Genomic DNA, 20992 nt, shown 5'->3' with positions numbered 1-20992 from the left:
GTATATCCCTTAGCCTGCACTCTGTGTTATTTACCCAACAGTATCCAAATCTGTCGGTGTCAGATTTAGCCCAATAAAAGAGTGGAGCACTCAAAGGTGAGTGCTCTGGTGAGTCTGGGTATGAGATGGGGAGACCCTGTTACGTATTCTCTGAGGAAGAGCAGTGTTGGGTTCTGCCTTCTCAGACATCAGAGAAATTACGAGGAGAGGGTGCCCCCAGACACCTGAACATGGAAAAGCTGCTGCTGCAGTTTGTTCTTTCCTAGACATCAGTGCTGCACAGAGCTAACAGAGAAAAAATGACCTGGAAATAAAATTACTTTTAAGAACAAAACAAATCTGCTGCATTTAAAAGTCTGTAGGCTTGGCCACCTTCAGAATTATTGTGGAAAAATAAACTAGTTGAGATCTGAGTCACTAATTATGAGTGCAGAAAGAGAAGACAGAGCTGATACACAAAGCAAAATACTCTGCTTTATCTCAGTCTCCTCCTTTGAAGTGACTTTTATATGGAAACCACTTCCTCTGCTTTCTACAGAAATCTCTTGGCAGGGGTGCATTTGTTAAACACTTGCATACCAGATTAAACTCTTTTGTGCACAACATAATTTATAATTATATGAAAGAAGTAATGACTTTTGACATGCAGTGATTGTGCAAACGTCCTCTAAACAAATGTTTCCTCCAGGTTTATGTTAATCGTATTTTGCTTGAAGCCCTTTATTTTCCACCAGTGCACTTTGTTACATTCACTTGTAGAGAGGATTATAAAAATAACATTTTGGAGGAGGCTGGAGCCCAAGAAAGGCTTTGTTTGGAAATGACCGTAGGTAATTTGTGGGGTGATTAGCACTGCCTGCCTCACAAAGCCCTGCTGTGCCTTGACTCTCTGTGCAGACTCTTAGTCTAAAGTATACTGAACTTTATTTTTCTTGCAGGGCTCTGTAGCCTACGTTCCCCAGCAAGCCTGGGTCCAAAATGCAACTCTGGAAGATAACATTATCTTTGGGAGGGAGCTGAGTGAGAGCCGCTACAAGCGTGTGATTGAGGCTTGTGCCCTGCTGCCTGATATAGAGATTCTTCCTTCAGGAGACAAAACAGAAATTGGAGAAAAGGTATTTCAGTGCCCACTGCACCATAACAGTGCTATTGCTTGTGGCTAAGGCTGTGTGACTCTTATTTTACTTTATCTCAAAGTTGTATTGAATTTTACAACTTTCAGAGCAGGAATCCTCTAGAATAAGAGGCAGATTTGAACAGGGTGTTTTCCTTCTCCTTAAGCCTGAAAGGGGAGGAATCCTGTGCTCAGTTACAAATATAAAGCCATCTTGTAGTGACAGTTTCTAAGTTGCCACGGTTATAGAGCAGAAAAAATATACAGAAACAAAAAGACAAAAATCTTCTGAACACTTCAGTTTTGTTCAAAACAAGCAAGCAGGTCTCCAACCCCAGCCCTTCTAAAAAATCCAAATCTCAGTCCACAAGAACACCATTACCCCAAATCTGGCCCTTGGTTACCAAAGCAAGCCTGGTGTGGGCTTTGGAAGCATCCATGGATGGTGCAGAGCTGTGGAGCAGGAAGGAGCTGCTGTCCCTGTGCCAGGGGTGCCAGGGGCTGTGGCTGCTGGGGGCTCTGAGCTGCTGCTCTCCTGCTCTGCTCTCCCAGCTGGGCACAGAGCTGACAGCCCCACCTGCAGCCAAGGTGCAGCTTTACCTTGCTGGTCACCAGGCCAGTCACAGTGTGCAGTGGGAGCAGAGTTTGTTTCTTAAATCAGAGGCAGCACTGCAGAAATACAGCTGAGAAGAAAAGCAGCTCTGAATGTACTGAGCTAGGCAGGCCAGTCAGGGTTAATTGCTTTTCAGGACTAGCAAACAGTATTTTTTGGTTTGGCCAGCCCTTCACTGGCAGTGAGAGCAGAAAAGATGTGCTTCTCTGCAAGAGGATTGTGACTGATTGCTTATGCTATTGTGGTAGTGAAATTATTTGTGAAGATCTGTTTCATGCAATGTTGAATTTCCTCTGATTTAAATAAACCACCTGTGACTTGTGTCTTTTATGAACTGTAGCAAGACATCTTCTTTCACCTGTAAATAAAGGCTCCTGTTTTCTTGTTTCCTCAGGGGGTGAATTTGTCTGGAGGACAGAAGCAGCGAGTCAGTCTGGCTCGGGCAGTTTACTGCAATGCAGATGTCTATTTACTGGATGATCCTTTATCAGCTGTTGATGCTCATGTTGGGAAACATATTTTTGAAAAAGTTATTGGACCAAAAGGACTCCTGAAAAATAAAGTACGTTATAATGTCTCTAGAGAATGCTATTTCTTGGCTGAGTTCAAAGGATTCCAAGTTTGTCAAGTTGCATATTTAGATTTGTTTCTAACAGCTGAAAAATGAAAGGATCCTTTTGCAATTTTTAGAGGACTTTTATAAAGCACTGACATTTTTGTAGTGAAAGGTGCTTTGGTTTCTGTAATTCAAAAATATTTGACGGAAAAATCAAGACAACGTTCTCTTAAAATTCTGCACGCCTGTCCCTCATTACTGTTCTATTATACACACAATTCAAGTAGTAAATAGCAGTAGTCCAACCATGGTATTCACTAATTTGAGATTACAGAAACCCTTTATTTTTCCTTTGCCTTTCAGACCAGGGTTTTGGTAACCCATGCAATCAACTACCTGCCTCAGATGGACACAATTCTGGTAATGACTGATGGAGAAATCTCTGAGATGGGCTCTTACCAGGAGCTGCTGGAGCAGGATGGGGCCTTTGCTGAGTTTCTCCGTACATATGCTAATGCTGAACAAACCATGGAGAGCAGTGGTAAGCTCACAAATAAACTCTCTTGCTGTCTGTCATGTTAATAAGGGAGTCCTGTTGCAGGAAAAAGAGCAGTACTGATAGGAAAGTTGAATTACTGTTTCTTGTGATTGCCTGTATAGGTAGAGGTGCTTATTTCTTGAGGGTGTTGAAAGTTGTGAGGTTAAACACACATTCTTTCTTAAAATCAGGAAAATGTGTAACAGATCTGTAGTAAAATTTCCTCTCAGTGTAAAATTCAGATGGTAGTGAGACTGCAAAAGGCCAGCTGGGGTTTATACATCCTTCCTGTCTCTGATAACATGTGTCTTCTTTATGCAACTGATTCCTTTGGGGATGGGGAGGAGGAGGAAGCAGCTCAATGTTCTAGCTGCTGTCCTTGACTCCTGCTTCTGCTTTACAGAACAGTTGTAGAGCTGCCCTGGTACAGGAATGCACTTCAGATTTATTTTTCTTTTATCTACAGACAGTTACAGTATTGGATTTTAATAGGGGAACTTAGTCTTTGCCTCCAGCCTGTTTTCTTCATGGCCTGTGGTGATTTCCTGACACTGAGATGTGCCAGGGGTGCCTGCACTCTGCTGGCTGGGGTGAAGTGTGACACGAGTTTGGGGACAGCTTAACTTCTGGGTGTTTTCTGTAGGTGCTTTTGTAGCTGCTTGGGGCACAGTCAGACTTGTTACAGTCTTCAGCCTGTGTGAAATTCATAGGCAAATTAACTTTCTCTGTGCTCCCTTAGGCAGTTAACAAGTTCACTTTAATGTGAAGATTTGCCTCATTTAATAGCCTTGTTCTCTTAGTCTTTGTCTCCTCCCATTTTCAAATGTGGAAAAGTAGGTTTTGAAATCCTTTTCATTAAACTAAATTATTTTTCCATTTAATTACTGAACCTTCTTTTGGAAAGTGAGCCAGTGCTTTAACTTTTGCCATGGTTCTCTGCAGTTTTCTCATAAGAGGCACTTCTGACTTCAGTGCCACCCTGGTGATCTGGAGGGGATTATCACAGGCTTGGCCTCTTTGCAGTGAATTTGTTCATCAGTTCTAGTCAAGTGATCTTCTGCCAGTGGTAAAAAGTGAAAAGCAGAGGCATTGTTTGTCTGATTCATAGGGATAACATGCATGTTTACTGAATGTGTGAAAGGTCACTGCTGCTGGGAGTCCCGGGCTCTTGGAGGAGCCCAGCAGTGTGAGATGGAGCCAGGCTGAGCTGGCTGGAGGGTATCTGCCCTCCCACTGTCCAAGGGAGGCTCCCTGGTGTCTGCAGCTCTGTTGGCAGCCTGGGAACACAGTGGCTTGGTGCTTTCTGGCTGCTCCAGGGCTGGGAAAGCCTCTCCTCCCAGCCAGCCCTGGGTCTGGCTGCAGCTCTGGTCCCTCCCAGCCTCCCTCTCCCTTTGGGCTTCCTCATGGCTCCCCGTGCCTGTGTGCTGCCTTGCCATCCTCACCTTCATGGGGCTCTTCTCTGTGTGGGAAAACTGTGCTTATGGTTTGGGATTAAAAATAGATCCATTTCAGCAAATTTGGTTCTGCCTTGGGTTCTGTGGTTTAGGTTATTCTGCTTGGATGTGAGGTTGTAAAGATTGAAAATGGTAGAGTGTGTTAAAAAGTTAATTATATGTGCTTTTAGAGTCAGATCCTTCATTAGAAGGAACGATTCAACCTCTGGAAACAGGTAACTGTTTGCCATGTGGGCTTTGTGTTAGTGCTTGCCTTGGAGTAACATGAGTACTGCAGTTTATTTACAAGAGCCTGAGTCATTGTTAGAGGAATTTTATCAGTGCATAGGAGGTATCTGCATGGTTTGCCTGCCCTTGGTTGTGTGGCAGCTTGTAGGTAACTCAGCAGCATCAATTCTGTGTCTGAGGCTTCCATGAGGAAACCTTAAATTAGTTTTATAGGTACACCCTGGACTTAGAAATGTAGTGAGTGTACCAAGAGATGCATCAGTCAGGATTGAGCCCTGAGGGTCCTTTTGTTCTCAAATGTGTATTCACTGCTCACTGCTGTTCCCTTTCATCATTTCTGGGTACTTTTTTTCAGCAGAACCCTCACTACTGGGTTTATATCCTGAGTGCATATGTCAGATTTACTGTGGCAGTCTTGAGCATTTTTTTGTTCTCAGAGCTAAATGCAGTGTAAGCAAGAAATCTTCATGGCCTACAACATGAAATCAGATTTGAGCTTTTAGGGGGAGGATGGTTTATTTGTGGTTTTGTTTTCTTCAACAATGTTCTAAAGCAGTATGTTGCTGGAATGCTTGCTGGTTTTCATATGGGAACCTTTCAAAACAAGTGCTGTCAAGGGCTTAAAATAACCAGCAGTCCCATCTAGGTTTGATCTTATTCACATAAATAAGAACTAAATAATTGAACTTTTTCATATGTTCTGCTTTTTGTCTTTTTAAGACCACACTGAACAATTTATTTTTGGGTTTTTAAAGTAATGAACCAATATTCAGTTTCCAGACACAGAAAGGAAAGCGGTCCACAGTTAATGTGTGGATGATCTGTTTTATGCATATATTTTGCTTTTGTATAAAGACATGCAAATGTCAGACTCTAGATTTGCACAAATTTTCCTGAATATCTTTTGAGTATATTTAGGTCAATACCTTTGCATGAACTATACACAGATCCTTCAAAAACACAGAACTCTTTGTTGCAAATTCCAAATTAACTTCCATACATGAAAATAGAGTTCCATTTACTGACAGATAACTTTATAGGAGGCAGGCATTTAGTTTTTACAGGGAAAATTGACATAAGCTGAACCTAGTTTTACTCATGGCACTCTACTACACTGAATTAAATTGCTCAGAAAAAGTTCCTGTTTCAAGCTGACATTTTCTGGAGTGTTTTAGACTCTGGTCTCATGTGTGCTGCATCTTGGTACAAGCAGGATGTTGTGGGATAACAACTCATGGAAAGATTTCTTGCTCAAAGTCATCTGATTCCTACAGTTGCCTGAAACATCAGGATTTTGCCTAAAACACCAGGATTTTGCACATTTCTTCTTGTTCAGCTTTGCAGGAAGACTCAAAGTTACTAGCACATGGCTGCTGTTCTTACAGCTTCACTCCATCATTTATAGAATGTCTTCTCATTGCTTTTTAAAATAAAAATAATTTATAACTAAATGTGTAGAAGCTGTGGTTTGAAAAGGAGTGGCTGGAGTGTTGGGTTTGTTTCCATGGAGTGGGTCACATGTGGGTGGGTATTGCATGTTTGAACATAAAATATGTCCTCATAATTATGTTACATTATTACTGACCTACATTTGCTAGAAAAATAAATGTTCCCTGTCTTGGCAATTAACCTTGTTGGGAGTTTAACTAAACTGATTTGTTCACCTGGTCAATTTTCTGTTATTATCTGTAAATAACTTGTGCTCCCTGCTTTGTTTGCACGTTAAGACTGTAACAGGCAGTCAGGATTGAAATGAAATGCTTGTCTCTTTGCCTAACCCATTTCCATGTTTACTTTTTCACCCTCTCAGATACAAACAGTCCATCTGCAAAGGAAGGCAAACCTATAGAAAATGGAGGCCTTGTGAATGAAGCCCCTGGAAAGCTGATACATAGGTGTGTGGTTTTAGTTTTGCTTTTCCTCTTGCCCCCCATCCATTCAATCCAGTCACTCAGATGTGGATGAACAATAATTTGATGGTGATGGTGTTTGTTAGAGGGAAAGTATATCCTGCTGGATCCAGCAGCCTGAGGAAGGCAAAGCTGTGCTGCTCTGTGGTTCCAGGTCCAGCAGGCACCTGACACCCCACAAACCCAGCACCACCTCTCTGCCTGGGCAGGACCGGGTCTGCTCTGGCATCCATTCTGTGTGTCCATGCAAGGTGCAGCTCTGCAGGGGCTGGGCTCAGTCCCTGCTGTGCCTGGGAGCTGCCCCTGGCTCCTGTGGCATTCCAGGCCCCCTGCAGCTGCACACACCGATGCACACTCGTGTGTGCACACACACAGCTCTTGTGATGTTCTTTCCATGGGAAGAAACTCCTGTGTTGTAGCAGGATATTGTGGGTTTGGCTTGCCTAAAAGGGAGAGTGTTTTATTGGCCGGTGCAGCTTTGGTGTGTGTTCCTAAGGCTTCTGCATTTTACTGCTGTCAGATGGGATGAAGTGCCAAGGGGACCTTTAGTCTGACCTAATGCAGCTGCTATTCTGCTTGCAATCACTCTGATTACACCTTTCCAAAACCATCTCCTGGTCTATGCCTCATTCTCACTATGCTCTAATAGTGCCTCTGTTCTTATGGTGCCCTAGAGACTCTATTTCTGGAAGCTGATGAGTGCCTGGGAGTTAAATGGCCTGTTTTGAGGGGACTGTGGATACCCTTTTCACTCTCCAGCAGCTGCTGAGCTGATGATGGGGTTTGGAAAGGCTGGTCTTGATGGTCACAAAGCATTTTTCATTCTGGAGTGATTGTGCAACCAAGACTTGTTTATCTGGTGACTTACTTGCGCCTGGACATGGGCACTTGGGACCTGAGTGCTATCAGGGAGGGGTGGGACAGTGCCTTGAGGGACAAGGGGGCTTAAGGAACCTCTGGCCCTGTGGTGGGGTTAGGACATCTCCATAGGAATCTAAACCACTGGCTTGGAGCTGTGGAATGTCAAAGCCTAGATGTGAGGTAACACCTGTCCTGTGCCAAGCTAAGATTAAAAATTAAATGTCTTCAAACAGGCAGCTCAGTAACTCTTCAACATACAGCAGAGACACTGGGAAGCCACAGAGCAGCACAGCAGATCTGCAGAAGCCACTTGCTGAGAAGAATTCCTGGAAACTGACAGAGGCTGACACAGCAAAGACTGGGAGGGTAAGGCTCCAGTTCCCACTTCCTGTGGCCTTCTTCAGTTTTGGAAAAATCTATTTCAGAAGAAAATAACTTCTGAAGACCACATAACTGTTGTGAGAACGGGCTGAGTGAGTTCTTGAGCTTGCTGCTTGTTTTGTAATGCTTGATGGAAGTGTTGCTGTGCCCTCTGCTCCCAAACCTGAGCCCCACGTTTGCCTGCAGGAAGAATGCCAACACAAAACTTGTTGGCAAGTGAGATGAGATGATGGGCCTGACCACATCAAAGTGTAGGAGGAGGAATGAAAACCTTGCAGCTATTTCTTGGAGAGAGGTTGTGACAAATGAGGTGACCTAATGAAAACTGCCCTTCAGTGAGGAGCTGCATTGACTCAGATGAATTTAAGCCAAGTTTCCACTGTAGACATAAGTGTCTAATCCCAGGATACCCAGGGCTTTTTGAGAAACCTGAGACTGAGGTTCCTGGGAAAGCGGCAGCTACAGCTCCTAGCAATGTTGCTTGAATCCAAGCTTGGGTTGCTTGCTGTTGGTTAAAGATAGATCACGGGATAGAAGCCATGTGGAGCAAGGGTTGGTTTGAAGGCTTTGTAATCTTGTGGTACAGAGAGCCAGAAGCTGGAACTGCTCAGTGAGGTTTTTGGCTCTGCTGCTGATGCTGTGTGGTACTTCAGGCAGGTCCCTCCCTACTCCTCCCTTCCCGTGGATGACAGGGCAGGGATGATGTGTGCCTGCCCTGGGGCAGTGTTGGGTTTGGCATGTCTCCACTGAATGCTTTGCAGCCTGTGTTCCCAGGCTGTGCCTCTCTGGAGTGCAGCTGCTGTGTTTTCATGGCCTCATGGAGGGACACTGGCTTTAAATAGGTGTTGGACAAGGGGGAGTTGCTGCCTTTGAAACCTAGCTGCAAAATGAGTATTTCTTTTTGTCTTCTTTCTTCAGGTAAAGGCATCAGTGTACTGGGAGTACATGAAAGCAATTGGACTCTGTATGTCTTTCTTGGCCATTTTCCTCTTTATGTGCAATCACATAGCCTCCTTGTCTTCCAACTACTGGCTGAGTTTATGGACAGATGATCCTGTTATCAATGGCACACAGCAGAACACAACTCTCAGACTGGGAGTGTATGGAGCATTGGGAATTTCTCAAGGTTTGCCTGGTTTTGTGTATTTTAAGATTTGCTGGTTCAGTGCTTCTAATGCTCTTGGTCTCTGCAGCAGCATTTTGCTAAGGATTTGAGTGTGTGTTTTCATAGAAAAATGAAAAAACTTGAATTTAAAAAAAGCAAGCAAACCAACCTATACAGCTATTCAGTAACAAAATGTGTTTTTCCTTTCATTTGTAACTGAAATTTCTCAAAGTGAGAAGTGTTTTGCTGGCTAATGAGACAGAACTGTTGACAGCATGTCTGATCTGAGCAGAGCCTCCCTGGCCTGTCAGCAGCCTGTGCTGCCCCTGCAGGGCAGTTTGTCACAGGAGGCTGTGGCTGTGCTGGCTCCCTGCAGCCCAGCCTGGCTCAGCGGCCTGTGCCTCCACGCAGGGCACTGTGGGGAGGCTGCTGCAGTGATGTTTTGTTTTGTGTCCTCTTTGTGGTTTAGAGTTTGTTTGCCGTGAAACCCAACACCCCAAGTACCCCGCTTCAGAAGTGCCATGAAAATCCCACAATAAAAAACAAATGCCAAGAGCAAATTTGGTGATTTTTGCTCAGGGAAAATGTTCAAACATTACACAAATTTTTGTAATGGAGAAGCAATGAAAGAAAAGTGATGTCTTTACTGGTTTTATTTTTTTTAACTACTTGACATATTTGCTGAGTCTGGCTGAAGTGTAACCAAGTTTTCAGGATTATTGCACTACAGACATACTGTCACCCTGATTTTTTAAAGATTTTCTAAGCCTTCTGATGTTTACATTCTTGTAATGTACTTTCTCACACACTTTCTGTAAATAACTTATTGGTTTGCATTCTTTTATAGAAGAAGAGAAATTCAATGGACTGTTGGTTTGTCCAGTGTGATTGGAGAGGTGGCACTTTCACCCTCCAATCCACTGTCACTTTTAGAAATCTATAAATGTTAAGAGTCAGAAAACAAACTTCCCTTTTTTCACCTTGAGAGCAGCGGTATGTTGTTCCGTGTCTTATAGTGACAACATGCTAATGCTAAATGATGACAAAATGATGAAAATTATTTATGTGAGAGGTGGCAGCAGTTAATAATGAGTCTCCTTTCCCAGGTATTGCTGTGTTTGGCTACTCCATGGTTGTGTCAATAGGAGGAATCTTTGCATCACGGCACCTGCACCTCAACCTGCTGCACAACGTGCTCCGGTCCCCCATGAGCTTCTTTGAGCGCACGCCCAGCGGGAACCTGGTGAACCGTTTCTCCAAGGAGATCGACACCATCGACTCCACCATCCCACCCATCATCAAGATGTTCATGGGCTCCACTTTCAATGTCATTGGGGCTTGTATCATCATCCTGCTGGCCACACCTATAGCTGCTGTCATCATTCCACCCCTGGGACTTGTCTACTTTTTCGTGCAGGTAAAGGGTGTTCCCTGGGGGAGCCAGGACCAGCAGGCACATGCTCTGCTATTTGAGGCTGTTCTTACCCTGCATGAGGAAGGATTTTAATGTGCTGGGTTTGAGTCACGCTTGACTGACTGTGCTTTGCATGGTTTACTGATAATCTGATGTTAGCACAGCATTTCCTTCCTCTGTCAAGTGCAAAATGACTTCTGTGCAGAAGGTAATCCTTTAATACCTACTTGATAAAAATGCCATTAGATTTTGTGGCAAATTTTGCACAGCTTGTTGCTCAGAGCCCAAATATGGAAAGTCTTTTCCAAGACTTCTTTCCAAACCTGAGAGTAGCCTTTAGAGGGGTGTGTGTGTGTGTGTATTGCTCATGTGCCTGTTTCATCAGAATGTTGTTTGCAGAGCAATAGAGTGGGTGTCAGCCTTTCATTCATTCTTACCCTGTGTGGGCAGGGGGTGCTTGCTTCACTCTGCCTTCACTCCTAGAAACTGGAAGAGCCTGCACAGTTCAAAGAGAAGCAGCTGGGGTTGACTTTGGCTCTTGAATTTGTAAATCCTTTTGGCTCCATTAGTGGTGATATGTGTGTTTTATGCTGTTGAATTAAATTTGCTGGTAAAAGAAAGAGGAGAAAATGGCATGAGATGGGTTAGTTGGCAGTTGTTTAAAGGCAGCACAGTGTATGTCATGGTCCTTCAGCCCTGAAAGTGCTGGAGAAGGTCTGTATTCCCACGTGTGAGTTGAATCTCTGTCACTAACAGCCCAGATGGCAGGGAACTGTTTATGATTCCCCTTGTCTTTCCAGACACAATCTGGATGTAACCTGAAGTAGGAGTCTCCTTGAGGCAGGTCTCATAAGCTCTTGGACATGTATTTCACAAGCAAGATAGCTCAGCTACCTTAGAAGGCATAAAATCCGCAGGATGGCTTCTGTGGCAGTGTTGGAAACAAAAAAGGTTTAATAAAAGGCACAATAACAAACTCTTTACAGAGAAAAATTGATCCAGGTGCAGGAGGCCCTCCTGCCCCTGGTAAAAGCCGTTAGTTTCTTTGTTCTCTTCTACTAAATTGCCCAGGTGGGACTTTTTGGCTCCTGTCCAATTAGCTATCCTTAAGTTTGAGGTGAAATCCCCCAGATCTATGAGGTGGCTTTTTCACCTAATCCAGGAGAGAAACTTCTGGGCTTCTTTCCTTCCTAAGGGGACAGAGGACAGTTTTGTCACTCCCTCAGGAGGGGGCACATTCCCACAGTGACCATGGCTCTGGTGCTCTCGCTGGCAGAGGTTCTACGTGGCCACGTCGCGGCAGCTGAAGCGCCTGGAGTCGGTGAGCCGCTCGCCCGTGTACTCGCACTTCAACGAGACCCTGCTGGGCGTCAGCGTCATCCGCGCCTTCCAGGAGCAGAGACGCTTCATCCGCCAGAACGATATCAAGGTGGACGAGAACCAGAAGGCTTATTACCCCAGCATTGTGGCCAACAGGTACCACTGGGGCTGCACAGTTACCGGGGAGGGCATGCTCCTTGTCTGTCACAGCTCTTGGCATGCTTGGCTCCGTTTCAGATATGTTTTGTTCAAACTTCTGTGATGAAATTAAAATTACTTCTGAATCTTTCACCTTTCTGAGAGTTCCTGCCTTGCTTCTGGGTTATATTATTTTAAAAGTTTTTGTTTATCAATCCCTGTGTTCAGAAATAGTTGTAGTTAAGAGAGGAATTTATGCACCCGAAAGACTCATTAATTTGGATGCCTCTAGATTCACACACGGCTGAAGCAGAACCTCAAATGTCTTGCAATGTCACTAGCAGGACACACGTGCATTATGATTAATCTTACAAAATAAAGATGTGTAACAATTAAAACTACTTTTGAATCTCTTACCTTTCTGACAGTTCCCGCCTTGCTTCTGGGTTATATTATTTTAAAAGTTTTGTTTTATTGATCCCTATGTTCAGAAAGTAGTTGTCGTTAAGACAGGAGTTGATGCACTTGAAAGACTCATTAATTTTGGATGCTTCTAGATTGACACTGCTGAAGGAGAACCTCAAACATCTTGCAGTGTCACTAGCTGGACACACATGCCGTATTATTAATCTTACAGAAAAAGTTGTGTAACAATTAAAATTACTTCTGAATCTCTCACCTTTCCCAGAGTTCCTGCCTTGCTTGTGGTTTATATTATTTTAAAAGTTTTGTTCCATTGATCCCAATGTTCATAAAGCAGTACTAGTTTTAACTACTACTACTGCTTTATGAACATAGGGATCAATAGAAAGGAATTTATGCACCTGAAAGACTAATTTTGGATGCCTCTAGATTCACACACTGCTGAAGCAGAACCTCAGACATCTCGCAGTGCTTGTGTCACTAGCAGGACACACATGCCATGTCATTAATCTAACAAAAAAAAGATGTGTAACAGCATTTGTTGTCCACATGTCTGATCTCTGTGGGTGAAGCACTGGAGGGATGTGTTTGTGCCTTGCAGGTGGCTGGCAGTCCGTCTGGAGTACGTGGGGAACTGCATTGTCCTGTTTGCAGCACTGTTTGCAGTGATTGCACGCAACAAACTCAGTGCAGGCCTGGTTGGCCTCTCGGTGTCCTACTCACTGCAGGTAATTTTGCCTCTCCTAAAAAGAGCAAAACCTCTGAATCCTTAGACTGAATCAGAAAGTCAGAGCCTTGATAGGACTTTGGATGGAAAACTAATAATAAAGAACATAGAAAATAATAATTACAAATAGTATCTGAGGAGATGCTGGGAAGTTTCTTCTTTGCTTTCCCTCTGTGAGGGGATATGGCTGAGGTGTCTCATCCTGTGCATCTTAAAGGCATTTAGGCTTTCCTCCTGTCCAGCACTGATTAGCCAAGATCTTGCCTGAAATTGCAGTGCTTTGTTTGTTCCAAATAAATAAGTTTTTCATTTACTGCAGGTAACCTGTTCAGTGTGACCTTCTCTCTGCCTGCTTTCCCCCTTGCAGATCACAGCGTACCTGAACTGGCTGGTTCGCATGTCCTCCGAGCTGGAAACCAACATTGTTGCTGTGGAAAGAGTCAAGGAATATTCTGAAATGGAGAAGGAGGTAGAGTGAGCTCTCCACCACCCTTGTGGGAGCCAGTGCCCTGTTCTGAGGTCTCAGCTGCCGCCTGAGTGGTTGGAGGGTGGGACAGAGCTCAGGGCTGTGGGTGCCTGCCAGGGATGGTCTGGGTCCCACTGGGAAGTTCCTGTTGGTGCTTTTATGGTGTTCCCACTGGTATTTACACAGTGCTGTTTAGGAAATGTGCTCTTATGTTCAAGGCTAAGCAGTAGGGTAGCACAAATATTTTGGTTTCCTAAAACTTCAAACATAATGTTATGTGTTTCTCTTTTTGCACTCAGTGTGGGGAATGGAAAGGTTTTACTTTTTTTTGTTTTGTTTTGATTCAAATCACATTATTCATTTAATGTGTAATTGTTCCCTTTATGATTGTGGAGTTCCCTGGGTTTTCTCTTTGCCTTGCCTGTCACTTGAACCTGATCTAGGTTATTATTTTTGCAACCAGACATTATGAAGACCCTTCCTAGATTTTTTTTCCTTAAGTTCTGGTAGCAGACCAGTGTTTATACATGCAAAAGCCTTTTTATTTGGCAGTGGCAGTGAATGCAGTGTATTCTTTCCTTTCTCACCCCTGTGGGAGGTTGAGGCAGCAGCTTTTTACCAGCTTATGGATGTTTTAGTGCCGTCTCAGCCTAACTGCCTCTAGTTGCACGTGTGGCTGCCCCAGAGGTGTCCTTGCCTCTGGGGTGTGTAGACAGCTTGTCTGAATGTGTGCTGCCTGCATGATTCTGCCATTGGCAAGAGGGAAGTTTATCCAGCAAGTGGGACTTGAGATAGCCAAGCCCTTGGCTACTCACACCATTTCATCTGTCCTGAGACTTCTCACCACAGTTCCTTTTGCAAATGATCCCTGAAGAAGGATTGCTCTTAATTGCAATCTGAGTCCCCTGAGCCTGTGCTGGTTGCAGCAGCTGATCAGGGGTGTCTGTGTGGCTCTTGCAGGCTGAGTGGAGCATTGAGCAGACAGCCCCAGGCAGCAGCTGGCCCCAGGAGGGGAAGGTGGAGTTCCGGGGCTACGGATTGCGCTACCGCGAGGACTTAGACCTGGTCCTGAAAAACATCAACGTCACCATCAACGGGGGGGAAAAGGTAATGCCTGATCCATGGCAGGCTGCTGAGCTCACAGGTCTGCATGAGAGAGGTTAACCCTGTTCTGTTCTGTGTCTGGGGCTCTTAAGAACTAGAAAAGCTTCTGTGGAATCAGCCCTGCAGGTGTTGTGGGCTCTCAGCCTTTGCAAGGTGTGTTCTGCATCAGAGATAAGGAGACACTGTTATGTGGGGCTGCCAAGTATCATTTGGCCTGGTTTCATTGGGAGGTGAGGTTTATCCTGTCTTGTCTCTCCTTCCCAGGGAATTTTGCTAATTTGTTTGCCATAAGCAAAGAGGAGTAGGTTGCAGAGAGATTAAGTTAATTATAATCTCAGGAAAATAGCCTACAGTCAAAGGGGAGGCCTGATCTAGTGAGGCAGAAGTTGCAAGGTGAGACTGCAGGAAAAAATGGGACTTGAGAGCAGGTTCTCTGGATCTGTGTGTTTCTCCTCCTGCTCCCTTGCCCAGTCCTGTGTAGATTCTCTGATGTCTATTAATAGTGTGGCCTTGCACAGCAGCATAAAAGGTAGCTATGAAAGATCTACTACCCAGCTTCCTTATTTGTGGTAGCCAACTGGGCATTTGTTTTCTCCTGAGTGCACACTTTGTACCTACACATATGGGCAGAATGCTACCTCAAGTGGTTAGAATGGACAGATGGCCAGAGGTGTATCAGCCAACCTAAGCAACAATCTTTTATATTTGAAAAGAATTGATCAAGACTTCAGTCTAGCTGGGAAGTAAAACATACAATGTGAAACTGAATGCCTTTGGTGTGTGGATAACTTCAAAAGTTTGACAATGTGTTGATTTCAGGTGGAAATGCTTTGAAATTATTTAACTCTTTCCCAGAGTAAGTTGTTCTTGTATTTCTTCCCAACAGATTGGAATAGTTGGGAGAACAGGAGCTGGAAAATCCTCACTTACTTTGGGTTTGTTTCGGATTAATGAAGCAGCTGAAGGTGAAATTATCATTGATGGGGTTAATATTGCCAAGATAGGACTCCATGACTTGAGGTTCAAGATCACTATTATCCCTCAGGTAGGTGCAAAATCCTGCCACTACCTAAACTTCTTTGCTTTTTGCAGTGCTCCTTCCATAAAGCACTGAGGAGAAAATTGTTATTCCAAATTGTTATTCCTCCTCTGATGTGTGCTAAGAAATTCAGTCACTTCAGCTTGCCCTTTCATGGACTTGGAACCAGGCTTTTTTTCCCTAGGCTGGTTTCAGTTTGCCTGTGCCAGGTAACAAGTAGGAACTTGGCTGAGCCTTGTTGTGAAGCAAAACCTTGGCCTGTGGATTCAGGAGCTGATCACTTACAGACTACAGACAGCTCAGGCTGAGTGGGAAGGGCTGATCCCAGCTCAGCACCTGCTTGGGATCCCCTTGTGCACTGGGCAGTGCTGTCAGTGCTGTTCTTGCACAGAAACCATCCCAGTCTGGCCCAGCCAGCTGTGGGTTTGATAGTCCTAAACATTTGGAAATACAGCTTTATGAGCATTGGATTTAGTCTCAAGTGTTTTTGTTCTTACTCTGTAGCCTTTATTGCCTGTTCTGATTCAAAGTAAGACCATAAAATGTGATGTTTTCAATTACCATTGCAGCACACTGGCAAAAACAAGTGAGCTCACTGTAGAAGGTTTTCTGTATCACCTCTTTTGGAAATCTGGGGGTGGACTTTGCTCTCTCCTTTTGATTGTTTTGCATCAATATTTCCAGAGTAGTATTTTTTCCTGTCCGGGGAAAAAAAAGGAGTAATTTCATTCAAACTGCAGCTGAAGAGTTTTGAAATATTTACAGATGGTTAATTGCCTAAGAACTGAAAAGTTGACCTGGCAGTCCCTGCTGAAGGTTGAGCAGGGAGGGCCTCTATTTTAGCCTAGAGGTCCAGTAAAAACAAAGTTGGCTGGGGTTTGGGTGTTTTGGTTTGTTTGTTTTGTTGGGGTTTTTTTCTGCATTCATGAGTTATTGACTAATGGAAAGGTCTGGACTGCAAGAATCTGCAAAGGGAAGAGGTCAGGCCCCCAAGAAGAATAAGAGTGAGGGAGAATAACTTTTTATTGGAAAAAAATGAGTCTTCACTCCTCAATTCACTATATTAGCTTGCTTGCAACTGCATCTGTACATGTTGTTTCCTTTTGTTTTCTAAGAAATATTTGTGGAGCCTTTGCCATGTTCTGTGTCCATTGTCAGTCTCCTCTCTCTATGGGCAGGATCCAGTATTGTTTTCTGGCTCTCTGCGCATGAATCTCGATCCTTTTGACCGACACTCTGATGAGGACATTTGGAGGTCTTTGGAATTGGCTCACCTGAAGAACTTTGTATCATCCCTTCCTGATAAACTGAATCATGAGTGTGCTGAGGGTGGTGAGAACCTCAGGTGGGTCAAAGTGTGTGCTGAACTGAATCATGGGTGTGCTTGTGCAAGTTGTAATGGCCCAGCCCTGTGTCACAATCTGGGAAGGCAGCTGGAGAATTCTTAATATGTGACCAGGCAATCAGACAACTAGGTTTTATTCAGCATGTTTTCAGCTCTTGAGTTTGAGAATTTAAAATAATTTTAAGAAACACTTTGAGTGCAAGGCAGCTTGGGCAGCCTTGGAAAACATTTAAGCAGCAGCATTATTCTAAGGAAGCTGTTCACTTGCTATTTGCACCTTATCAGGGTTTTATATGTTCAGCTTGTAGAAACCATTTAAAGTGCAGTCCTCAGCACTGCCCTGATGCAGTGAACCAGCCCGATGCAGTTATGCTGAAACCATTTGTGTTCTCCTACTGCATTGCCAGGACCTCCTTTGAGGGGGTGTAGTTTCAGATGCTGTTAGATATTCTGCAGGGAAATAGTAAGACCCACCTTATCTTCAGAACAAGGAATTGCCAGGTTTCAAAATGAGCACCAATGAATTCTCTGAACTTGTTCTAACTTTCCTCCCCTGCTCCATCCCCTCTGTGCAGCGTGGGGCAGCGCCAGCTGGTGTGCCTGGCACGAGCTCTGCTCAGGAAGTCCAAAATCCTGGTTCTGGACGAAGCCACAGCTGCTGTTGATCTTGAGACAGATAAGCTCATACAGTCCACTATAAAGTCTCAGTTTGAAGAATGTACTGTGTTAACTATAGCACATCGTCTGAACACAATCATGGACTACACCAGGTGAGCTGGTGCTGCTCTTACCTTGCAGACTGTGTGACCTGCACTGTGCTCCACTTAAATGGCAATCTGTGTTTGTTGGGTGGTTACTGGTTCCTTTCTGGCTCCCTATTTTGAGGGCTAGGATGTGTGTGTGTTCTGCCTCATGGTGGCTGTGCTTGCCCTGTGGAGCCCCTCTGGTCCCTCTGTCACTGCTGTTGTGCTGTTCCTGCCTGGGCAAACTGAGAAGGGGAGAAGGCAAGGACAGGAGTCTGTTCCTGTGTCTTGCCCTAATTTAGGCACAGAGAGCATAGGGAGTCCCAAGGGGCAGATCCTGCCCTCTGAAGTTCATTTGGTGTTCCACTTTCCCTCACTTCTGGTTGTAGTTCATAGAGCCTCCCTTGTACTGGCTGCCTTGCTGAGGTGGCCTTGAGGGCCAGGCTGTCTCATATTTCAGTTTTAGGCTCTTGTCCCTTTTATCACAGGATGGCAAAGGGAGTACTGTCACTTTCAGTGTACCTTTGTAAGTACATCTTCTTGTGACTATTTTCCTTTTTTTTTTTTCCCTTTCCTTGTTTTACAGAGTTTTAGTCCTGGAGAGAGGAGAAGTGGTGGAGTGTGGTACCCCAGACCAACTACTTCAGGAAAAAGGCATTTTCTATAGCATGGCCAAAGATTCAGGCTTGGTGTAGCACTTGGACTTGGCTATTTACTGTGGGGAAGAGGGAGGTGATACAGTTCTCCAAATGTAACTTCCCCTGAGCTGGACTGAACCACACAGCTGAGTTTCAGGCACAGTGAAGTTAGCCAGAGCGTGGCAGTGGAAGCAACATAAAGATGCAATTTTTCCTTATTTTTTACTTCTCCTTAGTATTGATTTTAGCCACCTTTAGGAGAAGCTCCTACACTGTGGAAAACACTTCAGACACTCCTATTTTTTGCCTGAAATCTGTCATTATACACTCAGATGTACAGCCGAGTGACTCATCAGAGAAATTCAGAAAAGCTTTTTCTTCTCATCTCTTTTATGTTCTGAAGTTCCCTCCGTTTTTTTTGTTGAAAACATTTTTGCAAATGCTAGTTATTTGCTTGTTTGTGGATTTCTCATTTCATGAGCCATCTATTGTGGGATGCACTTGGAACATTTTGTGGCATAAAGTACTATAGTCCAAAGATTCTTCTTCTTGTGAAATAAAACATGTGCCAGACTTTCTCCTGATGGCATTTACTGTACATGGTTAATGCTTTATGCATTGTCCTAAAGGTTTCATGTGTTTACAGCACAGAGCAGCAAGTTCACTGTCATGTCAGCAGTGCTGATGTGGAAAAGCACAGTCAACTTCAGAGCAGTGTCCCAGCATGTCTGGGATGACAGTCACTCCAGAACCAAACTGTGCAGCAGCTGGTGTGTTGCTGTGTGCTGATGTCACCCCCAGCTCCCTCAGGAATTCCCACTGGGGTGCCCAGTGCTGGTGACACCTGTGGGGACAGGGCCCTGCAGGGAGGATTTGCCTGACCTTGATTGTAACACCCTTGGCTTTGGTAGTTGTGTGCTTTCACAGCAGCTCTGCCACATCAAGGACCATTAGCCTTATATCAAAGAAACATGCCCTTCATGCTGCTGCTGTTGACTCTTACATTTTTGTGGGGAAATGTTATGTTGCAGTTGTTTAAAAAAAAAAGGCATTTTTAAAGTTTTGTGTCGGAAGGGTCTAACAATTAAAATGGCAATGGAGTCTGGTTTTGAAGATCTATGTTGAATTTTCAGCTTTTTGTGGTAAGAAAAAAGTTACTTTTCTAATGTTCTGATTAGTCTTATTTTAAAGGAAAATGCTGGAAGAAAGCAAACTAAGTCAGATGGATCTAGATACTCAGCACTGAGAATGTGGACTTCTGTGATTGTTATTGCTGACCTTAATACTAGACAATTGTCCTTAGAGTAAAACTATTTATTTTTTTGTAAATTATGACACTCTGAAATTGAATAGACTGAAAATTTGTTTGGTATTTTTTGTAATGACAATGCAAATATTTGCAAAGAACTTGCAGTAAAAAATTGTTTGAAAGAACACGTGTTATTTCTTGCCTTGTGTTTGACAAAGGGTTTGCTTTGTCAGTTCAGATTTTTGCCTTGCAAGTAGAAATTAGTGGTACTGATCAGGTGATAATGAAGGCTGAGCAGAGCAGGAGCCCCAGTGCTGAGGACTCTGTCACCCCCATGGTGTCTATGGGCTGTGGCTGCCACAGCTCCTGAGCTTGTTATGAATTTTCTCTGTGGAAATGGAAGGAGCAGGGGCTGACTGGGGAGCTTGGGGATGAGCTGTGAGTTACAGTTTTCACATCCCCAGACACTGGTGCAGCACTGTGGGGGGCAGAAGGTTGGGATGATGCCTGGAGCACATGGGTTATAGGAGCAGAGCACAGGGGCTCTGTGCCGAGGGCTGGGCTGGGGTGGCACATTCAGGTGGAGATGGAGCTCCCTGCAGAGACCCAGGGAGGAACTGTCAATGCCACTGAGACACCTTTCCTGCCTGGGAACAGTCATCCTCCAGGAACACTGTGATCCTCCCCTTCCACCCCATTGCTGGCAGGGAAGAGGGAGAGGAGCTGCTGTACAGTTGAATTTACTGTATCTGATTTCAGTGCACATTGATGTCTCTGGGCTGACATTATTTACTGCAACGTGGAAGATTTCTCACATCTGGAAAAGCTGATTCTGCCAAAGAAACAGCTCAGAATTTTCAGAAGACCTGCAGAAACCACCCTAATTGATGTGTGTGAGCAGAGCTCCTTCTGTAAGGGCTCCCAGTCCTGACCCACCCAAAGATCCTTTTGCAGTGTGACAGTGATGTGGCACAGCAACAACTGTGCTTGGGGTCACTGACACCTTTAACATTTTGGCATTCCTGTGTGTCTTGTGACCATCTGGGGCACTGGGAGTGTGACTTGCACAGTACATGTATGGCCTGAACTTGGTGTAAATCAGTGCATGACATTTTGATTTGTTTTCTGGCTTTAGCAGTTTCAGTATTGCCTTCAACTTGGAATCGTGGGACAAGGATTTTTTAAGGTAGCATTTCTCTCCTACATGGTATCTCCAGGTGTTAACTCCTTTATATATTTTGCTTTTATCAACTTCCAGATAACTTCTGTGAGACTTGAGCTCTAGATTCATCAAGTACTTGGACAGAGCCCTGGGGACTCCAGCACACCTGAAACATGGATTTTTCATATGTAGTTTGGGGAATTGCTTTTCTTCTGTCTTTGCAGCACAACTTGATGTGTGAAAGCTGATGATATTTTTGCTCGCTCTTACTTTGGGTTAGCTGACAGCAAAACTGTGCCCTTTCAAAGGTTACCAGTGTGAAAGGATGTTTTGATTATTGTCTCCTGTTGCCTTCCCTCTTTACCTTAGGAACAGAAAATGAGCATTTAAAGATGTTTATATTGGAGATTATGGAACGTTAAAAGGTGTCTGATTCAGAATTACCCAGCAACATAGGCAATTCT

At 44.2% G+C, this 20992-nt stretch overlaps 1 protein-coding gene across 2 annotated transcripts in view; it reads left to right on the top strand.

The window, feature by feature from the left end:
• The window catches only part of LOC132081226 (multidrug resistance-associated protein 1), a 47438-nt gene extending 27887 nt beyond the window's left edge, over positions 1-19551 (top strand). For both annotated transcript variants that reach the window (XM_059484806.1, XM_059484807.1), the window contains 15 exons: positions 939-1115; positions 2122-2289; positions 2647-2824; positions 6314-6398; positions 7508-7640; positions 8574-8781; positions 9867-10177; positions 11451-11650; positions 12657-12783; positions 13150-13251; positions 14209-14355; positions 15239-15397; positions 16570-16736; positions 17312-17506; positions 18066-19551. In XM_059484806.1, coding sequence (XP_059340789.1) covers positions 939-1115; positions 2122-2289; positions 2647-2824; positions 6314-6398; positions 7508-7640; positions 8574-8781; positions 9867-10177; positions 11451-11650; positions 12657-12783; positions 13150-13251; positions 14209-14355; positions 15239-15397; positions 16570-16736; positions 17312-17506; positions 18066-18174 — 2466 coding nt within the window. In that variant the 3' untranslated portion in view covers positions 18175-19551. The remainder of the gene's footprint in view (positions 1-938; positions 1116-2121; positions 2290-2646; positions 2825-6313; positions 6399-7507; positions 7641-8573; positions 8782-9866; positions 10178-11450; positions 11651-12656; positions 12784-13149; positions 13252-14208; positions 14356-15238; positions 15398-16569; positions 16737-17311; positions 17507-18065) is intronic.
• The last annotated feature ends 1441 nt before the right edge of the window (positions 19552-20992 follow it).

Source organism: Ammospiza nelsoni, chromosome 17, assembly GCF_027579445.1.
Source record: "Ammospiza nelsoni isolate bAmmNel1 chromosome 17, bAmmNel1.pri, whole genome shotgun sequence".
In the NCBI taxonomy this organism is placed as follows: domain Eukaryota; kingdom Metazoa; phylum Chordata; class Aves; order Passeriformes; family Passerellidae; genus Ammospiza; species Ammospiza nelsoni.
The sequence above is the reverse complement of the archived record's forward strand: the minus strand, read 5'-3'. Positions and strand labels throughout refer to the sequence as shown.